This window comes from Euleptes europaea, chromosome 12 (genome assembly GCF_029931775.1).
Source record: "Euleptes europaea isolate rEulEur1 chromosome 12, rEulEur1.hap1, whole genome shotgun sequence".
Classification (NCBI taxonomy): Eukaryota; Metazoa; Chordata; class Lepidosauria; order Squamata; family Sphaerodactylidae; genus Euleptes; species Euleptes europaea.
The window spans coordinates 60431185-60452382 of NC_079323.1; the positions used below are offsets into that span (position 1 = coordinate 60431185).

Below are 21198 nucleotides of genomic sequence, written 5' to 3' on the forward strand. Positions count from 1 at the left end.
TTCCGACTCATGGCGACCCTATGAATGAAAGTCCTCTAAAATGTCCTATCTTTGACAGCCTTGCTCAGATCTTGCAAATAGAAGGCTGTGGCTTCCTTTATTGAGTCAATCCATCTCTTGTTGGGTCTTCCTCTTTTCCTGCTGCCCTCAACTTTTCCTAGCATGACTGTCTTTTCCAGTGACTCTTGTCTCATGACGTGACCAAAATACGATAGCCTCAGTTTAGTCATTTTAGCTTCTAGGGTCAGTTCAGGCTTGATTTGATCTATAACCCACTGATTTGTTTTTTGGGCAGTCCACGGAATCTGTATTAACCATACAGAAACCATTATTCTGTTATATGTATAAATGAACTCTATTTATACTTTTGTTTCTGTCTGCTATTTTAGTGAAAATTCAGCATGGCCTCCCACCAAATAGAAACACTAATATGCCACTTCTTCTACAGATGCTTCAGCTGTCCCTTCCTCAATGGTCTCTGCCTCTGCTCCATCTGTGTACAGTGTTCAAGCCCTCTCTCTCCTTGCAGAGGTGAGTCCTGCTGGGCAAATGGAGCTCCAGGAGCTTGCAGGGCTTCTGCCCTCTTCTGTAGCCAGCAGTGCAGATGCCGCATTTGCATCCATGGCTAAATTTTAATGAAACTAAATAGGCATAGGATGTAACATTTTGGGGTGTTTTAAATTGGCATAGTATATTGAAAATATGGCATTTTTCCAGTTTTCAGAGTCACATATTTCATGCTGTATGCCCACACTTTAATTGTATTTTCTCATTTCTGGGTACTGTCTTAGATTTTGTGTATTTTTGGTAATTTTTTTCAAAAAATCAGTACCAATTCTATTTAAAACTAAGGAAGAAAGGAAAAGGTTTAAGAAAAAATAAAAATAAGAAATTTAAAACTAAAAGGTAACAGTTATATGGTTTATATTGTCATTTTAAAGATTAACACAGTTTGACGTTTTCATGGACTAGAACCCACTTCTTCAGATGCAGTGTAGTGACTCCTCACAGGCAGACCTTTAATGTATGAAACAAACAAACATAGGATCAAGAGGCCATGAAATATAATGAGTACAGGGTGAAATATAACAATGTAAAATTCAAATCTAATTAAGGAAAGTACATAAACCATTCACTAGTTATTCTCAGCTAGCTAACTCCTGTAATAAGTGAGGGCTATTCATTAATATGGAACACTGTTTCTATAGGTTGTCGCTTCTCTCCTGGATATGGTTTATCGTAGTGATGAGAAAGAGAAGGCAGTGCCGTTAATCTCACGATTGCTTTATTACGTGTTTCCTTATTTACGCAATCACAGGTAAATAGCTTATTCTTGTAAATCACTTGTAATACACTCCGGTATATATCTGTGAACATCTTTTAAGCCACCCCTGTGCTGTATTGCCTTCTGCCACATTTTGCATAACCAGAGAGTCACATCATGTGTATAATAATTGTCCTTTTCCCCTAGTCCTACCCATTGAATGATATAAAGGATATTTGGACAGTATAGCAATAATGTCTGCAGTAAAAGAAATGAGGAAAAACAGGGAGAAATCCTGTGCCTTACAGGTACCTCTCTCTAGTCAAAGTTGACAGTACTGGAGTCTGGACTAAGATCTGGTTCTTTGTTCAATAATTCCTTACATAATTCATCAAGGCAATAGCTTATTTTCAAAGGCTATGAATGCTAAATATTTATTGGGTATGATGAATCCATAGTATTCTTAATTTAACTGAATGCAGCTTCATCTTTAAGAAAACAATGCATTAATTTTTGTAACTTTATTTTTCATTTAACAGTATGAACAATAAAAAGAACAAATAACCCTATTACTACTGTAAATTTCCATTCCCCTCCCTCTCGCTCCCACCCCATTGTTTGTTCACACCCTTAGTAAACTAACAAAATTATTGTAACATTAGTTTAAATTCCCTTGCCAGGTACATTAATTTTTTTTGCAACTAACCTGCAAGTGTTCAAAGAAATCTCTAATCAAAAATGTCAAATGGAATGTTGCTGCAAGGCCTAGAATTTTCTAGAGCATGTGAAGCATATATTTTGGAGAAGCGTGTCATCTGTGTATTGTATATATTTTTGTTGACAGTGCCTACAATCTTCCTAGCTTTCGTGCTAGTTCTCAATTGCTTAGTTCCCTAAGTGGTTATGCCTATACCAAGCGAGCATGGAAGAAAGATGTTCTAGAACTATATATGGATCCAGCTTTTTTCCAGATGGACACTTCATGCATTCAGTAAGAAATATAATTGGGGCAATTTTGTTTGTATGTTTTGTTCTTAATAAGCTTAGTAGCAAAATCTAGTGTGTTCTAATGAAGCTGTAAGGTATTTTGAATTTGGAATCTCTCTATAGAATAAGTAATTTGCCAATAGTCTTATTCAGTAAAATATTTAGTTTAATTAAAGAATGGGTTTTATCCTAACTCCTACAATTCCATACTCTGCATATTCAACTTTTAATGGGGACAATTGTCTTGTAGTGTTCCATGCCCCCACCCCCCAAAAAAAAATTAATTGCAGTGTATATTTAGATGGTGTTAGTCATTTTATCCCCAAATGCACTGAATGGAAAAATAAAATGTGTACGTAGGATGAAATTGGCAGTTACATTTTCTCAGTTTTTTAAATTATTTTGTTCCTGGAATCTTTTGGCAGTACAGGAACATAACTTCAAAAAGAAACATAATGAAGTGTAGATTTTTCTTCTTTGAAGCTTGCATCATGATCAATGAAAGCATCAAGGTTTTTTATTTGATTATTTAATTTGGGGTTTATTCAATCCTCATATGAGACTAGTAAACTATATTTGTGGTTCTGGCAAGGAATATTTAGCATCTGTTCTTGCTGAGATTTTGGTTGGATTCAAAGTTCTACAAATGGAAGGAGCTCATCAAAGCAGATTTCAGTTGCCTTCCATCTTCCTCTGAGTGTTCCCCCACCCCCCAAGGTGTCAGGAGACTTTTCTGATTGATGTGCTGCGCAGCACAGAAATGTGCAAAAAGTCTGGGCAATTCAGCAGAATTATCCCCTATGCACTTCAGTAGAATGATCCTATCTTGCTCCAATTGTGCAACGGGAGCCAGTTTTGTCCATTCAGGCGGGGATGGAGGAGCTCTTAGTAGTGACAGTCAGGGGAAAATGCAGAGAAAATCTGTTTCCACAAGTTCCTTCCCCAGTCCATCGAATGGAGCAACCCCACAACTGTTTAAAATGATAAGATTTGATAGAAATGTTAATTGGTTCTCTTTCATGGCTGCTTTATACAAGTCAAAATGGTCTAAACAGAAGTAGCTTGTTTGGTGTAGGAAAATGTGCAAATGGTATATGTGGTTTTCCAAGTGACAGATGCAGTTGTCTGTCCAGTCACTATATGTCAGATTTGTGAAACTTGCCTACAGTATTGAAGTGACTTAGGTTATAGAAATTTTATCTTGGGTCAAGCATTCATGAAATAAAAGGTGACAAAGTTGAAACTTGATTACACTAATTTTTGCTTGATTTGTCTTGCCCTGCAGTTGGCGATCCATTATTGATCACTTTCTTACACATGAAAAAACGATGTTTAAAGACTTGATGAGTAAGTATTCACCATAGAATCATACAGTTGGAACGGACCACCAGGGTCATCTAGTCCAACCCCCTGCACAACGCAGGAAATTCACAACTACCTTCCCCTCCCACACTCCCAGTGACCAGAAGATGGCCAAGATGCCCTCCCTCTCATCATCTGCCAAAGGTCACAGAATCAGCATTGCTGACAGATGGCCATCTAACCTCTTCTTAAAAACCTCCAGGGAAGGAGAGCTTACCACCTCCTGAGGAAGCCTGTTCCACTGAGGAACCGCTCTAACTGTTAGAAAATTCTTCCTAATGTCTAGACGGAAACTCTTTTAATTTAATTTCAACCCGTTGGTTCTGGTCCCACCTTCTTGGGCAACAGAAAACAACTCGGCACCCTCCTCTATATGACAGCCCCTCAAGTACTTGAAGATGGTTATCATATCCCCTCTCAGTCTTCTTCTCTTCAGGCTAAACATACCCAGCTCCTTCAACCTTTCCTCATAGGACTTGGTCTCCAGACCCCTCACCATCTTTGTTGCCCTCTGTCCTGGGGCGGGCTCAGAGCCAACCCAGGACTCACCCCAGAGACCCTCCAGCGGGGCCCCCCCGTCCGCACTCACCTCCGGTCCGGCGGTGGGCGGAGCGCGGCGCGGGGGGTCCCGGCAAGCCACGGGACCGGGCCGGCGGCTCGGGCCCACGAGGGCCGCTTCGGGGGGGGGCGAGTCAAGGCCCTGAGGGGCGGCGCACGAGTGGCGACCGCAGGCGGTCCCGGCGCCTCAGCCCGGCCGGACGCAGCAGCGGCGGCCCCGGCGGGCAGAGAAGAGGCGGGGAAGCGAGCCGTCGCTGGGACCCCTGCCGGCTGGCCGTTCCGGCCTTGGGAAGGGGGCAGACGGGAGCGCGGGGAACGGGCTGCGCCCAGACCGGGAGGAGGAGGCGGGTCCCGGCAAGGGGGCCAAGGGCAGCCGAAACCACCGGGCGGGGGGAGAGCGCGGAGGAGCAACCTCCAAGCTCCCCGTCCCACACGGGAGGAAGGAAAGGAGAGGGGTGGAGCCGGAAGTAGGCTAACTCTCCTTATAAGATAGGGGAAGGACGGGGCTGGGGGATATAAGGAGAGAGGGAGCGGAGGCCGAGGAGGAGTGAGAAAGCCAGTGTTGGGTGTGCTGCAGGGCTGGTGCAAGCTCTGCAAACTACCACGCTGGCCGACACAGCAGGCGAGGACAGCTCAGACTCGCCTGCTGAGTGGTCTGAGGCCGAGGAAGCTCCTCTCGACCGGATAGCGAGGGCCTCAACGAGAGCGGACTCCCGGACCCCGGTCCAAAGTCCTCACACCCTCCTCTGGACACGTTCCAGCTTGTCTACATCTTTCTTAAATGGAGGTGCCCAAAACTGAACACAGTACTCTAGGTGAGGTCTAACCAGAGCAGAGTAAAGCGATACCATCACTTCGCGTGATCTGGACACTATACGTCTGTTGATGCAGCCCAAGACTGCATTTGCCTTTTTAGCTAACGCATCACACTGCTGACTCATGTTCAGTGTTTGGTCTACTAAGACCCCAAGATCCTTTTCACGCACACTACTGCTCAGACAAGTCTCCCCCATCCTATAATTATGCATTGGATTTTTCCTACATTTGTCTTTGTTGAAGTGCATTTTATTAGTTCTATCCCAATTCTCCAGCCTGTCAAGATCATCCTGTATCTTGGCTCTGTCTTCTACCGTATTTGCTACCCCTCCCAATTTAGTATAATCTGCAAATTTAATAAGCATCTCCTCTATTCCTTCATCCAAATCATTTATAAAGATGTTGAACAACACAGGGCCCAGCACAGATCCCTGAGGAACTCCACTAGTCACTTCTCTCCAAGTGGATGAGGAACCATTAACAAGCACTCTTTGGGTATGATCTGTCAACCAGTTGCAGATCCACCTAACAATAATAGGATCTAAACCACATTTTCCTAATTTGTCAACTAGAATACTATGTGGAACCTTATAAAAGCCTTACTAAAATCTAGATAAACTATTACAGCATTCCCCTGATCCAGCAAGGTAGTAACTTTCTCAAAAAAGGAGATAAGGTTAGTCTGACAAGACTTATTCTTGAGAAACCCATACCTGCTCTTAGTGATCAGATCCATCCTTTCTAAATGCTCAAGAAATGCTTCAAAAACTTTTCCCAGTATAGACGTCAAGCTGATGTGTCGGTAGTTACCTGGATCCTCCTTTTTCCCCTTCTTGAAGATGGGGACAACATTTGCCCGCCTCCAATCTTCTGGCACCTCACCTGTTTGCCAAGACTTTTCAAAAATAATGGACAGAGGCTCAGAAATTACATCTGCAAGTTCTTTGAGTATCCTTGGATGCAATTCATCTGGCCCCGAGGAGTTTGTTTCATTTAAAGAACCCAGATGTTTGTGCACTACCCCAATGCCAATTCTAGGTTGCAAATCCCTTCCTTCATCACATGTTCTGTTTATGCCATGTTGAGAACCATTTCCCTCGCAAGAAAAGACTGAGGAAAAGTAAGAATTGAGGAGTTCTGCCCTCTCTTCATCTCCTGTTACAATTTTACTTTCCGGTCCACGCCGTGGGCTTATCTTGTCCTTGTTCTTACTCTTACTCTGTGCACAGGAAAAGAACCCCTTCTTGTTGTGTTTAGCATCTCTTGCTAGCCTAAGCTCATACTGAGCTTTAGCTTTCCTAACACTCTCCCTACAAGCACTAGTGATTTGTTTATATTTCTTTTTGGTTATAAGGCCCTCCTTCCACTTCCTAAATGAGTGTTTTTTATTTCTCAACTCTTTAAAAAGCTGTTTATGGAGCCACCCTAGCCTCTTTAGGCTCCTCCCATTTTTCCTTCTCATAGGAATGGTTTGTGATTGCGCCTTCAGTATTTCATTTTTAAGAAACTCCCACCCTTCTTGAACTCCCTTCTCCTTAAGTATTTCAACAGATCATTGTTTAATGTTATATCATTTAGCTGAAAATAACTCCAAATTAGGCAAAAACAAATTATATGCTGCCTTTATTGATTTAAAGGGGGCATTTGACTCTATCTCTAGAGAATGTCTATGGGACAAACTATTGCCCCTTGGAATCGATCTCCAGCTACTTTTTCTTATAAAAAAACTATATACTAATATTTCTTGCCAGATTAAATACTCAGACAAGGGATGCTTAACCTCTAAAATCCCGGTCTCCAAGGGTGTCAAACAAGGATGTGTTTTGGCCCCTCTTTTGTTTAACTTACACTTGAGCGATCTACCTCAAAGCTTTCAATCCATCAATGGCCATCCTCCTAAACTAGGAGACCGCACAGTTCCATTACTACTATAAGCTGACGACACGGTCATCCTGTCTTATACAAGGATTGGCCTCCAAAGATATCTCAAAACTTTCCATCAATATTGTCAAAAAATAAATTGCAATTTAATTACTCTAAAACCAAAGTGATGATCTTTGCAAAAAGCTGGCATCCAGTGAAATGGAGTGTTGATAGCACCCCAGTAGAACAAGTTAAAAACTACAAATATTTAGGCATCACATTCAATTATCGTCTATCTTGGACAGGGCACAGGAAAAGGGTGCTAAATTTGGCTAGACATTCAACAGCACAATTAAAACACTTCTTTTTCTCCAAGGGCAATCAGAACGTTACCGCGGCTATTAAAATTTTTTACCTCAAAACATGTAGCCAAATACTCTATGGTATTCCAATTTGGATAAGGGCCTTTAACAGCAATGTGGAGAGCCTTCAGGCAAATGTTATAAGACAAATACTAGGAATCCCAAAATGTGTCTCGTATTCAACCATCTCTCTAGAAATTGGCCACAATTTAATAGAGACAAAAGCCTGGATATTGACTTTTAAATACTGGATTAAAATCCCCTTTAGAGCCAACTTGAAAGATCTGATGTTCCATCTTCTGAAGGATCCATACAGGGCCACCTGGTTCTCGGCAATTTTAGCCAAACTTAATCAAATTGGAATTAACCTGGATGAATTATTAATGCTAGAGGAAAAAGCAGCGTTTTATATAATCAAACGACTCTTAGATCACGAATATCAGAAAATACGCCCCCTCACTCCGCCAGTATGTTCCCCACTTAAAATGGGTTTGTCAATATTACCCGGAAGGATGCAGCAATATTTTAGTACACTTGAGGAACCTCTTCAACCGACAGCATTTATGCTAGCTCGACTCAATTCCTTTCCATCTGAGGTTTTATACGGGAGATTTACTAAGACTCCCTTTAACAAGAGGGTATGTCCATGCGGAACGGGCCAGCCATACACCCTACATCACATTATTTTAGATTGTCGTTTACATGAAGAACCCCGTAAAAAAATTATATTACCCTTAATCAGCAAATGGATGGCCCCTTATAGAACATCCACTTGCCAATTCTTGCTGAACGACATTACAACTGATGTTACGGTGAAGGTGGCAGAGTTTTTGGCAGAAGTTGTTAAGGTTAAGATTCAAACTCAATTTTAATCTAGATATGTATTATCTGTTTATCTCTGACCTTGTGACCATCAATTTTATTATGCCAATAAAGGTTATCTGATCTGATCTCCTTAAGTATTTCTTTTTTATATAATATTTTTATTGCATTTCTATAACAAAACATACAAAAAATACAAAAAAAGAAAAAAGAAATATAAAATACACAAGAAAGAAGAAAAAATACATATACAGAGCACTAATTGACTTCTGGTACATTATTATTTTTCTCTTTGTAAAACCCTTTAGTGCCCTGGGTCCAAATCCACCCCCTACCACATTGCCCTTCACCATTGGACTTCCGATGGAATGTTATGGCAATACACAAAAATTCTATTATTATGTCCTTAGTTAAAAATCACATTATACTATAATTCGTTAACTATACTTTTAAAATCCGTTTTTGCCAATTTATCCCAATATGCGGCGGCCTTTGACCATGTAGATTTAAATTCTTCCATATCTTTACCATGTAAAGAGACTAATTTTGGCCATCCGCATATACATCCATAATTTTTCTCTCCACTCTTTAATTGAAGGTTTATTTGTTTGCTTCCATTTTTTAGCAAATGTAATTCTTGCTGCTGCAAAACTATATTGACATATGACTCTGTCACCTTTATCTAAATCTTTTTTTGGAATACCCAGTAAACAAAAGGCGGGATCTCTCTTAATTTTTAATTTAATCAAATTATTAGTTTCATTCAAAACTAATCGCCAAAATCTCTTAATTTTTTTACAAAACCACCAAGAGTGCATAAATGTACCTATGTCCGTACCGCACTTCCAACAAAAAGCTTTATCTTCTTTTTTCATTTTACTTAATAATACTGGGGTTATATACCATCTATAAAACATTTTATATAAATTTTCTCTTATTTCATTCGAAATGGTAAACTTAAACTCCTTTTTCCACAACTTTTCCCAAGTCTCCAAATCTATATTATAACCTAAATCTTTCATCCATTTCAACATCGCTGGTTTAATCCTTTCCTGTTCTAAATTAATTTCTATAAGTTCTTTATAAATCCGACCTATCAGTCCTTTATTACCCTTGAATAATATAATCTCAAGTTTAGATTTGGTTTGATTAAAGCCCGACCTATTATCCTTACTAAAAACATCCCTTAATGTATAGTACATAAACCAATCTTTAATCTGAAGTTCTTCTCGCGTTTTCAATACCCATATCCCATCTTTATATTCTATCATTTCTCTATAATTATTACCATCCAAATTTAAATGTGCGCCTCTTCTCATAAATGCTTCTATAGGATTTATCCAACCGGGAGTTTTACTTTCAAAAGCTAATTTATACTTATTCCATATTTGTAATAGGTTTTTCCTAATAATATGAGAATTGAATTCTTTATTTACTTTCTCCTTCTCATACCATAGATAAGGTGCCACCCAAATCACAATTTAAATTCTTCTAATTCTAATAACTTCAGATTATCTAAGAGGATCCAATTTTTAATCCAGCAAGCTGCTTGATAATTCATTTTCAAATCTGGTAATCCCAATCCTCCCGTTTCCTTTAGTTCAATTAAATTGTTATATGCAATCCTATGTCTTTCTTTGCCCCATAGAAATCTCATAATATCTTTTTTCCAATCTTCAAATATCTGTACACCTTTCACGATTGGTAGGTTTTGAAACAAGAAAAGCATTTTAGGTAATAACATTTTAATTACCGAGATTCTTCCCCACAGTGATAGTGGCACTTTTCCCCAACTTATCAAATCTTTTTTTATCTGTTGCCATTGATTTACATAGTTATCCTGAAATAAATTAAGATTGTTATTCGATATCCATATACCTAAATATTTAACTTTATTTTCAATATTAAATCCCGTCTTTTTAATTAATATTTGTTGTTGTGCAAGAGTCATATTTTTAACTAAAATCTTAGTTTTAGTTTTGTTAATTTTAAAACCTGAAAGCTTTTCATAAACCTCCAAAATTTTATTCCATCTGTCAATCTGTTCAATCGGATCAATCAAAAAACATACTAAATCATCCGCATATGCTTTTAAGTTTATAATGATTTCTCCCTATTCGTACACCAACTACATCATCAGTTTTTCTAAAATTGTTCAGTAATAATTCTAATACTAAAATAAACAGTAAAGGGGAAAGAGGACATCCCTGTCTCATTCCCCTTTGAATTTCAATCTTTGGTGATAATGACCCATTTATAATCAAATTAGCAGTTTGTTGTGTATATATACCTTTTATAGCAGTTTTAAAATTCACCCCAAAATCCATAAAATCTAATACCTTAATCATAAACTGCCAGTTAACATTATCAAAAGCTTTTTCAGCATCCAAAAATATCAAAGCTATTGGTGTTGTATCTTGTTCCGCATATTCTAAAAGATCTATTACCACCCTTACATTCTGACTAATCAATCTTCCTGGTAAAAATCTAGCCTGATCATGTATTAGTTGATTTAAAACTCTTTTTAATCTAGTAGCCAAAATTGCTACGAATAATTTGTAATCAGTATTTAACAGTGAAATCGGTCTGTAGTTTTTAACTTCCAATAGATCAGAGTTTACTTTTGGTATTAATGCTATATTTGCTTGTTTCCAGGTTTGAGGGATAATACCTTTTGCCATTCCTAAATTCATCACTTCCAATAGATAAGGGATTAACTGCTCTTTAAATGTTTTATAGTAAGATGCGGTAAAACCATCTGGTCCAGGAGATTTATTCAATTTGCTTTTATTTATTACTTCTTCCAATTCCTCTTTAGTTATTGGAGAATCCAAAAAATCTTTATTTTCCTGTGTTATTTTACCCCAATCCCATTTGGTAAGATATACATCCATTTCTACCTCTGAGACTGTATTTTTTTTATATAAATCTGTATAAAATTTCACAAATGTATCTAATATCTCCTCTTTAACTCTTGTTATCTTCCTCTTAATTTGAGTTATTGGTATTTTTTTATCTTTTTGTTTAAGTTGCCATGCTAACATTTTACCTGGTTTGTTAGCATGTTCAAAAAATCTTTGTTTATTATACATGACTTTTCTTTCAATTTCTTCAGCAATTAAAAATTAATATTGCTGTTGATAATTTCTAATCTTATCCTGCTGTTCCTGTTTAGCTACTTTATCTTTCAATCTGCTTAAATGTCGTTCCCCCTGTTTTATTTCATCTAGTATATATTTTTTCTTTTTCTCCCTTTCTCTATAGCATCTTGAATTTTGTTGAATTAATAATCCTCTAATAACTGCCTTACCAGCATCCCAAACTATATCTTCACGAGTACCCTTATCTATATTTTCTTTAAAATAATTTTGTACCTCCACCTTCAGTTTGTCAACTATTTTAATATTTTTTAGAAGGAAATCGTTAATTCTCCAGGGTTTATATCCTCTATCTCCCATTTTAATTTTAACTGATACAGCATTATGGTCTGACAACACCCTGGGTAAAATCTCTGAGTCTTCTGATTTCTCTACTAGGCCTTTCGATAGCCATAACATATCTATCCTGGAGTATGTAAGGTGTCTCTGTGAAAAAAAAGTATGTCCCTTCTTATTACCATGTGTCAATCTCCAGACATCAAACATATCCCAGTGATCTATAAGAACATCAAAAATCCCTGGTAATTTTCCTTCGTTAATTGCTTTTTTCTTTTTCCCAGATCTGTCTATCTTAGGTACCTTAATACCATTAAAATCCCCCATCCATATCATTTTTTCAGTAGCATGTTCAGCTAATAACATTGCTAATTTATCATAAAATACTTTTTGATTTATATTAGGCGCATATATTCCCACCAACAATATCTTCTGGAATCCATATGTTATTTCCACCAACAAAACTCTTCCCTCTATATCTTGATAAATAACTTTTGGTTCTAATGAGACAGGTATATACATAGCTATTCCATTAGTTTTCCTACTTTCATTACATGCCATGAAGAGTATACCCAACCTTGATTGTTCCAACCTAAATATGTCCTTTGGAAGTATATGCGTTTCCTGTAAGCAAATAATATTAGCATTAATTTTTGTAGATGGTGAAATACTTTCCTCCTTTTGTTAGGAGAGTTCAATCCATTAATATTCCAAGATAAAACCTGTAACATATCAGAATTCAGTTAGATCCCATAATCTTCACAATCAAATATAACATCTTTAACATCTACTGCCCCCCGCCCCCCTTATTATCTATTCAATCTTCAGTATCATCAATTGGAGAGTCCTCTGATGGATCTACTGGTAGGTCTCCACCACCAGATGCTTCAGATGCCTTTTCTTCTTCTGTAGATTCTCTGGTTGGAACTTGTTTGATTGGTTTGGCAGGTTTAGCCAATTCTGCATCATATCTTCTTAGAAACTGTTCAGCCTTATCCAATTCTGTAAACTTGAACCTTTTTGCCTTAAAGGTGAAAGAAATGCCCTGTGGATATTCCCATCTGAACTGGATTCCACTGAGTCTTAAACGTTGAGCAATTTCCATAAAATCTTTCCTTTTCCTCAGCAGTCTTGCAGGTATTTCCTTCATCAGTCTCAAAGGCTCATCTTGAACTTTCAGTGGTGTCTTGTAATGATTGTTGAGTATTAAATCTCGATGACTCCTTGAAAACAATTGAAGCAGGCAATCCCTCGGTACTTTATTTCTGGTTGCATATGCAGAATTTATTCTATAAGCTGTCACAATCATCCCTGCAATAACATCTTCCGATTCCTGTAAAAAATCTGCCAAAAGAACTGTCAGATACCCACGTAGGTCCCGATCTTCAACCTTTTCTTTCAGCCCACGAATGCGCAGGGAGGATTCTTTTATCTTAAGCTCAATCATCGCCATTTGGTCAAATTGTTTCTCTTCCCTGTCAGTTGAGGCTGCTATTGACATCTCAAGGGTGTCCACCTTCTCCTTGATCTCTTTAGTTTCCTGTGCTTTTTTTTTAAGCTTGGTTTCTACCCTATCTTGTCTGACAGTCAGGGATGAAATTGTGTCCTGCAGAGCAGCTATTGCAGCTGAGTTTTGAGATGTAGTAGCTGTATTCTGGGATAACTCCTGCTTCATTTCTGCAACATCTTGATGAGTCTTGGTTAAAAGTTCAAATACAGAAGTCAATGTCACTTCAGGCTTAACTTTTGGAAGCATCTTAGTAGTAACAGATGATGATGCTACTGGAGAAGTTGTCTGTTTAGTTGTGATTTGAGTCACAGAGGATCTTCTGTGAGGAGGCTGTACCACCAGCTTTGTATCTTTAAGAATGTCCTTAGTATGCTTCTCTTTTTCTCCCATTGGTAAACTAGGAGAACTGAAGGAAAAAAAACAGCTGGGAATTGTAATCCAAAAGGGGGAAGGGGGGGCAGAAAGTTTCTTTTAAATCATTGCATGAAAGTTATTTCAGATGAGAGAATCCAGTTTAGAGAAAACAATCACTATGACATCAGATGTTTTATTCCATGTCACTTGATTATTCTCCAACTTCTTTCGGTTGTTTCAAAAATCTTACTTTGCCAAGAAATTTTTAAAATGCGTCACTCAACTGGCAAAAATCCAAAAATCATAAAAACAGAGCGTAACAGAATCAGGTTTATTTCTTTGAGAAGCAACACTGCCACACACCCCAGTTTAGTGTTTTAAAAATCAGAAAAGTTTTTTATAATCCCAGTATATGAAAAATCGGATCCCACCTCGCTCTCTCCTGCTGTGCCTTTAAGATGGCGCCGGCTCTTCAGCGGAACCCTGTCAGAGCAACCACCGCCGATTTCTCAGCGGCTATCGCTCGGATGACAGGTCTGCCACCGGCTCCTGAATCTGCATCCCCTCTTACACCGAGGGGTGCCGCTTGCCGGATTTTCACGGGGCTGATTGTTCGCCCCGAGGCAGCGAACAGCAGGAGCGCGGCTCCGCGCTTTCGGTGGGGGGTCGTCCGACCCGGAAGTGTCCTTAAGTATTTCTGACCATGGGATTCTACCCAGCATAAGTTTAAGTTTGTTAAAATTTGCTCTCCTAAAGTCCAACCTATATGTCTGACTACGTACAGTTTTTCCTTTCCTCAATATTGTAAATCCAAGAGTACATGGTCACTACTACCCAGAGTGCCTACTACTTCATCAACCAGTTCTTCCCTGTTGGTGAGAATCAAATCTAAGATAGTGGATCCCCTTGTTTCCCTATCCACTTTCTGGAATAGGAAGTTGTCAGCAAGACAAGTCAGGAATTTATTGGATCTTGCATTTTTAGCAGAGCTGGACTTCCAACAGATATTAATTAAAATTAAAATCTCCCATGACCACCAGGTCCCGTCTCTTTGAGAACTTTGTAATCTGGTCTAGGAGTGGTCCATCCAAGACCTCTGCCTGGTTTGGTGGTCGATAGCAGACCCCCACCATAATATCACGATTATTTCTAGCTCCTTTTATTTTTACCCATAGACTCTCAGCTGAACTACCATGCTCAGATTCATGTACTTCTTCACAAGTGTACACATCTTTGACATACAGTGCTACTCCTCCCCCCTTCCTTATCTGTCTATCTCTTCTAAACAAGTTGTACCCCTCAATCTTAATATTCCAATCGTGAGTAATATCCCACCAAGTTTCAGTAATACCAATTAGGTCAAAATCCCCTTCCTGTATTAGGGCTTCAAGTTCTTCCTGCTTGTTTCCCATACTCTGCGCATTAGTGTACAGACATCGGAATCCACGGTTTATGTGCCCCGAGGTTTTCGTCTCTGAACTTACCCTCAAATTTATGCTTCCTCGCATACATGGCACTCCCCGCAAATCTTTATTGTCCTCATCTCCAGTTATTGTCAGCATGCTAGGCTTTAAATTCTTGTCTCGCACCCCCACAGGATTTATTTTAAAGCCCTCCTTATCAGGTTGACAAGGCTCTCACCAAAAACATTTTTCCTACCCTCGTGAGGTGCAAACCATCTCCCAATAGAAGAGCTTCATCACAAAAGCGTAAGCCATGGTCCAAAAATCCAAACCTTTCTTGACGATACCATCTACGCAGCCAGTCATTAATATGTAGTATTCTTCTTTCCCGTACTAAGCCACGACCTTAGACAGAAAGAACTGAGGAAAAAACAACCTTCGCTGCAAAGTCCTTCACCTTCTTACCCAGAGCCGCATAGTCTCTTTTAATACGTTCAGGGCTGTGTCGGGCAATATCATTTGTTCCCGCATGAATGAGCAATAAAGGGTAATAATCTGTTGGCCTGGTGAGTCTTCCTACCCTTTCTGTCACATTCTGAATGCATGCACCTGGTAGACAGCAGACCTTTCGAGACGACAAGTCCGGTCGGCACACCTTAGACTCTACCCCTCTCAGTAGTGAATCCCCAGTCACCAGAACACGCCTCTTCCTTAATTGGCTAGCGGAAGATTGAGTCCTCTCATTCACAGTAGCCTGAGAATTTTCTTTCAAGGCTTGGGGGGGGGGGGTAGCCCTTGTTCCAGTGGTCCAGAATCAGTATTAGTGGGGAGTTCCACAGTCCTTTTTAAAAAAAACACAAAGCTAAATCAACCAGAAGAACATAGTGAACTGCTTAATTGTTCATGTTTACTCATATAGAATATTTTTGTTGTTGCTTATTCTGTTAGATAGCCAATGTTTATTTCAAACAAGGTTGCAACTTAATGCCAAATCTGATCTTGATCATAGATATGCAGAGCAGTTCTTTGAAACTTTTCCCAAGTTTTGAGCAAAAGGCAATGTTGTTGAAGCGTCAAGCATTTGCTGTTTTCAGTGGAGAAATTGATCAATATCACCTTTACCTGCCTTTGATACAAGGTGAGTGTGATGTATAATATACAAAAAAATTATTATGAAAAATGTGTTCTTTGTTCTGTGCTATGCTAGATATTATGAAGAAAGAGTTTGAAGATAATGCAAGTATTATTGTAACCTTTGTATAAATCTACTGTGTGACATTCTTTATACAGTTCAGGTCACCCCATGTTAAAAAGAATATAAATCAGCTGGAAAAGGTGCAGGGAAAAAACCCAAATTATAAAGGAGCATTTTGGGTCTCTAGCTTAGAAAAAAGGCAACTGAAAGAAGATATGAGAGAGCCTTATTAAATGTGTGGTGTGGAGAAAGAAGATATAGAAAAGTCTCCCTGTGTTTAATAATACCAGAATTCAAGATCACCCAATAGTGTACATGGGTGGTCAATTCAGGGTGGTCGGTGAAAAAAAATACTACTTCATGCAACACATAACAATCTGATCACATGTACTGCCACAAGAAACAGGGATGCTAATTGCTGGGTGGGTAATTGCAATGGGAAGCTGCTACCTTCATCTGTTTCTGAACTTCCTAAGTGCACCTATCTGCTGTGAAAAACTGTACCTTTGATCCATTATAGTTCTTGTGTAATCTTCCTAGAAACATCTATAGCAATCTAGCAAAGTATAGGTTCCAGGCAGGCAGTAAGGTGCATTGTTTATAAAAGCAGGGTTTTACTGAAGGAAGAAGTAAAGAATGCAAAGTTTAGAAAGTTGTTGTTCAACTGATAATGTAGCTTGTCAACACATGGTTATGCTGGCCTCCTGAGTATTATTTTCTGCTTAGACAAATAAGTGAATCTCCTGTTAGAGTAACAGTGTTCCTTGCAGGGAACTACCCATCAAAGAACTGTTGCACAGTTCCATGTAATTCATTGCAATTCTTCATGTTTGACCAATGTTAATGGATGCCAACACCCTTGAAAAAGCTGTCCTTGTAAAAGTCAGCTTTGTTGAATGTTTCATGGATTCCAATTTGCTGGAGCCCACAGTCTTCAGTTATGCCATGTTATTAAATTATATGGCAACATGTAAGTCCAGACTGCTGTCTCTCACCCTCTCAAGGAAATAATGGTTTGGGTCCTATACTTTATTTCTGCTTGGCCAACTCAGTCCTTCATTGAAGAGCAGAAAGCACCTAAATGCTGGAGAATATGATCTGCAATGAAGGACTGTGCTGTGCAAGCAGAAGGCAAGTAAAGGATCCAAGCCTAAGATATTTATCTCCCTGCATCCTCTATGTAGCAAAATATGTAGATGAAATACACATAAAATAGCAGAAATAGAAACAAAATTATCAGAAGTTATTATTGTTACCAAAAGCAAGCTGCCTGAGAGTTATGAGAGGTATAGTAATTTCTGGGAGACCAGGATGTGCACATGTCACATCCCCACACTGTCAAGAAGCTTGACTTGGCTGTCTGTGGCTCCTTTAAGGTACTCGTGGTCACTTAAGATGTGTATGATGATAAGGATGTTGGCACATGGGTGGATACTAATTCCTATTAGCTTTGGAGATGAATGGCTCTATTTGGAGATGAAGTTGAATAACCAGCGCGTTGATGCGAGTCATTGTTGAGTGAAGAACCGTAATTATCATACGAGGCTGACCGAGGCTTTGTGTAATTAGTGGTTTGATAGGAACTGAACTATCAATTTTTTGCCAGTTTACCAACTTTTGAAAGACCAGCTACTGCCAGGGAGAGTTATTAATGTGGTCTGTTTGTGCTGGGATAGGAAAACGTGCTTGATTGTTGTGGCCTAAAAACTTAAATAAAAAAAACTTAAATAATTGCCACTGCGGGATAAGAATCTGTATTATTTAGAAATTTGTTGGAAATCCTTGGAGAGATTGGAAGCTGTGTTGTCTGTTGTTGCTAATTGATAATGACAATTATTATTTGCTCTGACTGAAAATATCTGTTAAATCATCCATTAAATGTTCCCTGGCTGCTTGAGATTTACCTGTGGTTGTTTTGTCATATGGAATCCAAATTATTAATTATGAACTTTGTACGATTTGCCTGGAAATACTTGAATATTTGATTACTGCTGCGTTTCAGGAATTGTAGTGTTAAATTAATTGTTGATGATGGTTGATTTTGAGTTCTCTTTACCTTTTGTTACCTTTTGCTTGATAGAAATTTGAGTATTTATGCTTTACAATTATTGAACTTTTTGAATATCTTATTTGCTTATTATATTGATATCTTTATCTAATTAATTATCAGCTATGGCACCCCTGGCTGCCAGGGTCAGGTGTGGGAGGTGGTATTGCCGGGGCAGCCCCCAGCCATGGACATGGGGAAAGCGGGTTGGTGGAATGATCTCCTGCTTATCTGTCAGTGTGGGGCCACTCCTTTGGGTCCTGGCTGAAAAGATAGGGTCCCTATTTGGGTTCAGAACTGAGAGTGGTCAGCCACAGAGTGTGGACTTTGCTCTTCCTGTAGGGTTTTGGTGCAAAGTGCTCGCCTAGTGGTCCTAAGTGCCCTCTCTGTGCTTTTCCTGCCACTAAGGTGCCTTGGCACTCGTTCTAAGTCCGCACAGTGAGGAGCTGTCACACAGCATCCCATGCCATTCACCCTACTTCATGAATCCCAATAATTTCAATACATTATTTATTTTTAAAAAGAGGTATAGTAATTTCCAATAATAAACACAATTGATCAGTGCAAGGTACTGTAACTAAGCACATTATATTTTAGAACTTTTGACTCATTGCACTTCAATATACATGCGTGTTAATTCCTGTAAATTTATTCCAGAGAGACTGACTGACAACCTGCGTGTTGGACAGACTTCCATAGTATCTGCCCAGATGTTTCTGTTTTTCAGAGTCCTCTTGCTGAGAATTTCACCTCAGCATCTAACTTCATTATGGCCAATTATGGTAACAGAACTGGTAAGGAATAATTTTAAAAACTAGTGAATATAAGACTAGCAAAAAAAACACCCTTATTTGAATTGCAGTGGTCTGCTTAAAAATTGCTAACATTAATTCTGTTGAAGCGGGTCAGTGCCTTTCAGTGCCTATGCTCTTAGAATCGACCCCTTCCTGAGAAGAAATATGTTACCTTATTCAGTTAGACACCTAATAAGCAGGATTCAACTTATTTCTTACAAGAGTTAGCTTTTTATTGAATAGCTTCAATATATATATATATATATATAATATGTATATGTATGTACAGTCTTAACATACTGTAGTATGTATGCATGTAGATGGTTACAAAGTCTTCAAATGTTACAAAAGTTCAGACATTATACCCGATCAAGGGTAACACTGTAAGGTCACTAAACTCTAAAGATATGCTTTGAAGTTACTTAGAGAGGCAGCAGCACAAACCACCTCCTCTAACAACGACCTTGTTTACATTCCATATTCAGGGACTTTCTAGTGTTTAGTCACAAAGACAGTAGTAACAGTTTTCCTGTAAGCGACATCAACACAGGCCTATGTTTTGTGAATGGAATATGTATGTTCCCCAGAGAAGCTTACGTTCATGTAATACCAACTTGCTGGTGATCCCTGGCCCAGGGAGTATCCGGCTGGCCTCGACCAGGGCTTTTTCGGCCCTGGCCCCTGCCTGGTGGAATAGCCACCCTAGTGAGATCAGGGCCCTGCGGGACCTTCAGGAGTTCCGCAGGGCCTGCAAGATGGAGCTATTCCACCGGGCTTATGGTTGAGGCCAGCGACGGTTTCTCCCTATAAAACTGGCCTCCCTAGTCCTTTCCCTGCTGCTGAGCACCACCCCTTCAATACCACCTTAGGGTGTGGTTAGATTAATTTTATTACCTGCAAATGTCTGTCTCTGGAGTTTGGGCATCATTGAGGGGCATTATTGGGCTACTTTAAATTGTATTTTAAACTATTTTAATGGGTTATTATTTTATTGTGTTTTAGACTGTGTAAGCCGCTCTGAGCCCGATCTTCGGGTTGGGGAGAGCAGGGTAGAAATGTAATAAATAAATAAATAAATAGTCTCTTGCCCAGGCTTGTCCAGCTTAAAGGAAATCAAGCCTCTAAATTGTTTTACAAAGAACTTCAAATAGGAAAATTCTACCAATTCATCTGTTCCATATGTTCTTGTATGCTTCTATATGGCCTATAAGTAGAGGGCTGTGAAACTACTAACATTTCAGTCGTATGTATCTTTTATTCTAATGTACAAAGCAATATGTATATTTATGTTCATAATGTAATATTAAACATTTTATTATTGGAGTACATATACTAATACTTGTTATTGGAGTACATATACTAATAACTCCCTCATTTCTATCACTTAGATTCAAACATTTATACAACTGGAGGAGGATTTAACAGACGAGGAAGAACCTGTGAAGTAAGAAATATTTTGTGAATGTACCGTATTTTTCGCTCCATAGGACGCACCTGACCATAAGACGCACCTAGTTTTTAGAAGAGGAAAACAAGAAAAAAATTTAGTTTTCCTCCTCTAAAAACTTGTCTTATGGAGCGAATGCGGCTGGGGCGTGCGCGCCCCGACGGCCAGCTGGGAGGCGGGTGGGGCAGCCCAGAGTCGGCTGGGCGCGTCCCGGGAAGGGGGGCAGTGGGTCTTTTAACTGCTCTGCGCTGCCTGCCTAGACATTCACTCCATAAGACCCACCGACATTTCCCCTCACTTTTGAGGAGGAAAAAAGTGCATCTTATGGAGCGAAAAATACGGTAATTAATTCAAATACAAAGAAACAATCCTGATAGGCCCTTTTGATGTAATTTTTGTTGCCGCTAACAGCAGCGTTGCCTGCTTTTCAAGTATAGTGCCGACCAAGACTTCAGTCTAATGTTGCATAGGTAGTGGAAGGAATTAGAGCAGAATATAGAGAACACAGTAAGATGATTCACATTGATTATTGGCAGCTAAACGTATTAACTGAATCAACTCAAAAGCAAGGAAAGTTCTAAGCCAGTCATAGTTTCTCAGCCTAATCTAACTCACAGGATTGTTGTGAGAGTTAAATGGAGGAGAGGAGAGTTATGTAAGTTGCTTTGGGTCCCCTTTGTGCAGAAACATAGGATATAAATGAAGTAAATAAATACAAGTGAAGATGAGGGAGCAAGTAAAAGGTAGGTTGATGGGTGGGAAGGAAGAACGGAAAGGTGAGCATATGGAGCTGCCAGGAGGAGGAAAAGAGGAAGTTGTGTAGGGAGGGAATACAGGGGAAAGTGAGGTACTTCCTGCAAGTTCTTGCAGATTTCCCATCATGCAACTGGGTCTGGCTCAGCTGGCACCACACAACTAAGCAAGAGTTTTCTTGGGGAGAGCTGAAAATAAAGGTAAGTTGGTTGGTAGGTGGGAAGGAG

The 21198-nt window shown here is 39.2% G+C and overlaps 1 protein-coding gene across 1 annotated transcript in view; it reads left to right on the forward strand.

Annotated features, from left to right (window-relative positions):
• Positions 1–21198, forward strand: part of DOP1B (DOP1 leucine zipper like protein B) — an 84874-nt gene that overhangs the window by 56302 nt on the left and 7374 nt on the right. Inside the window, exons 27-33 of the mRNA XM_056858752.1 lie at positions 449–531; positions 1209–1318; positions 2109–2255; positions 3537–3598; positions 15745–15873; positions 18635–18771; positions 20160–20215. Of these exons, the coding sequence (XP_056714730.1) occupies positions 449–531; positions 1209–1318; positions 2109–2255; positions 3537–3598; positions 15745–15873; positions 18635–18771; positions 20160–20215 (724 nt within the window). The remainder of the gene's footprint in view (positions 1–448; positions 532–1208; positions 1319–2108; positions 2256–3536; positions 3599–15744; positions 15874–18634; positions 18772–20159; positions 20216–21198) is intronic.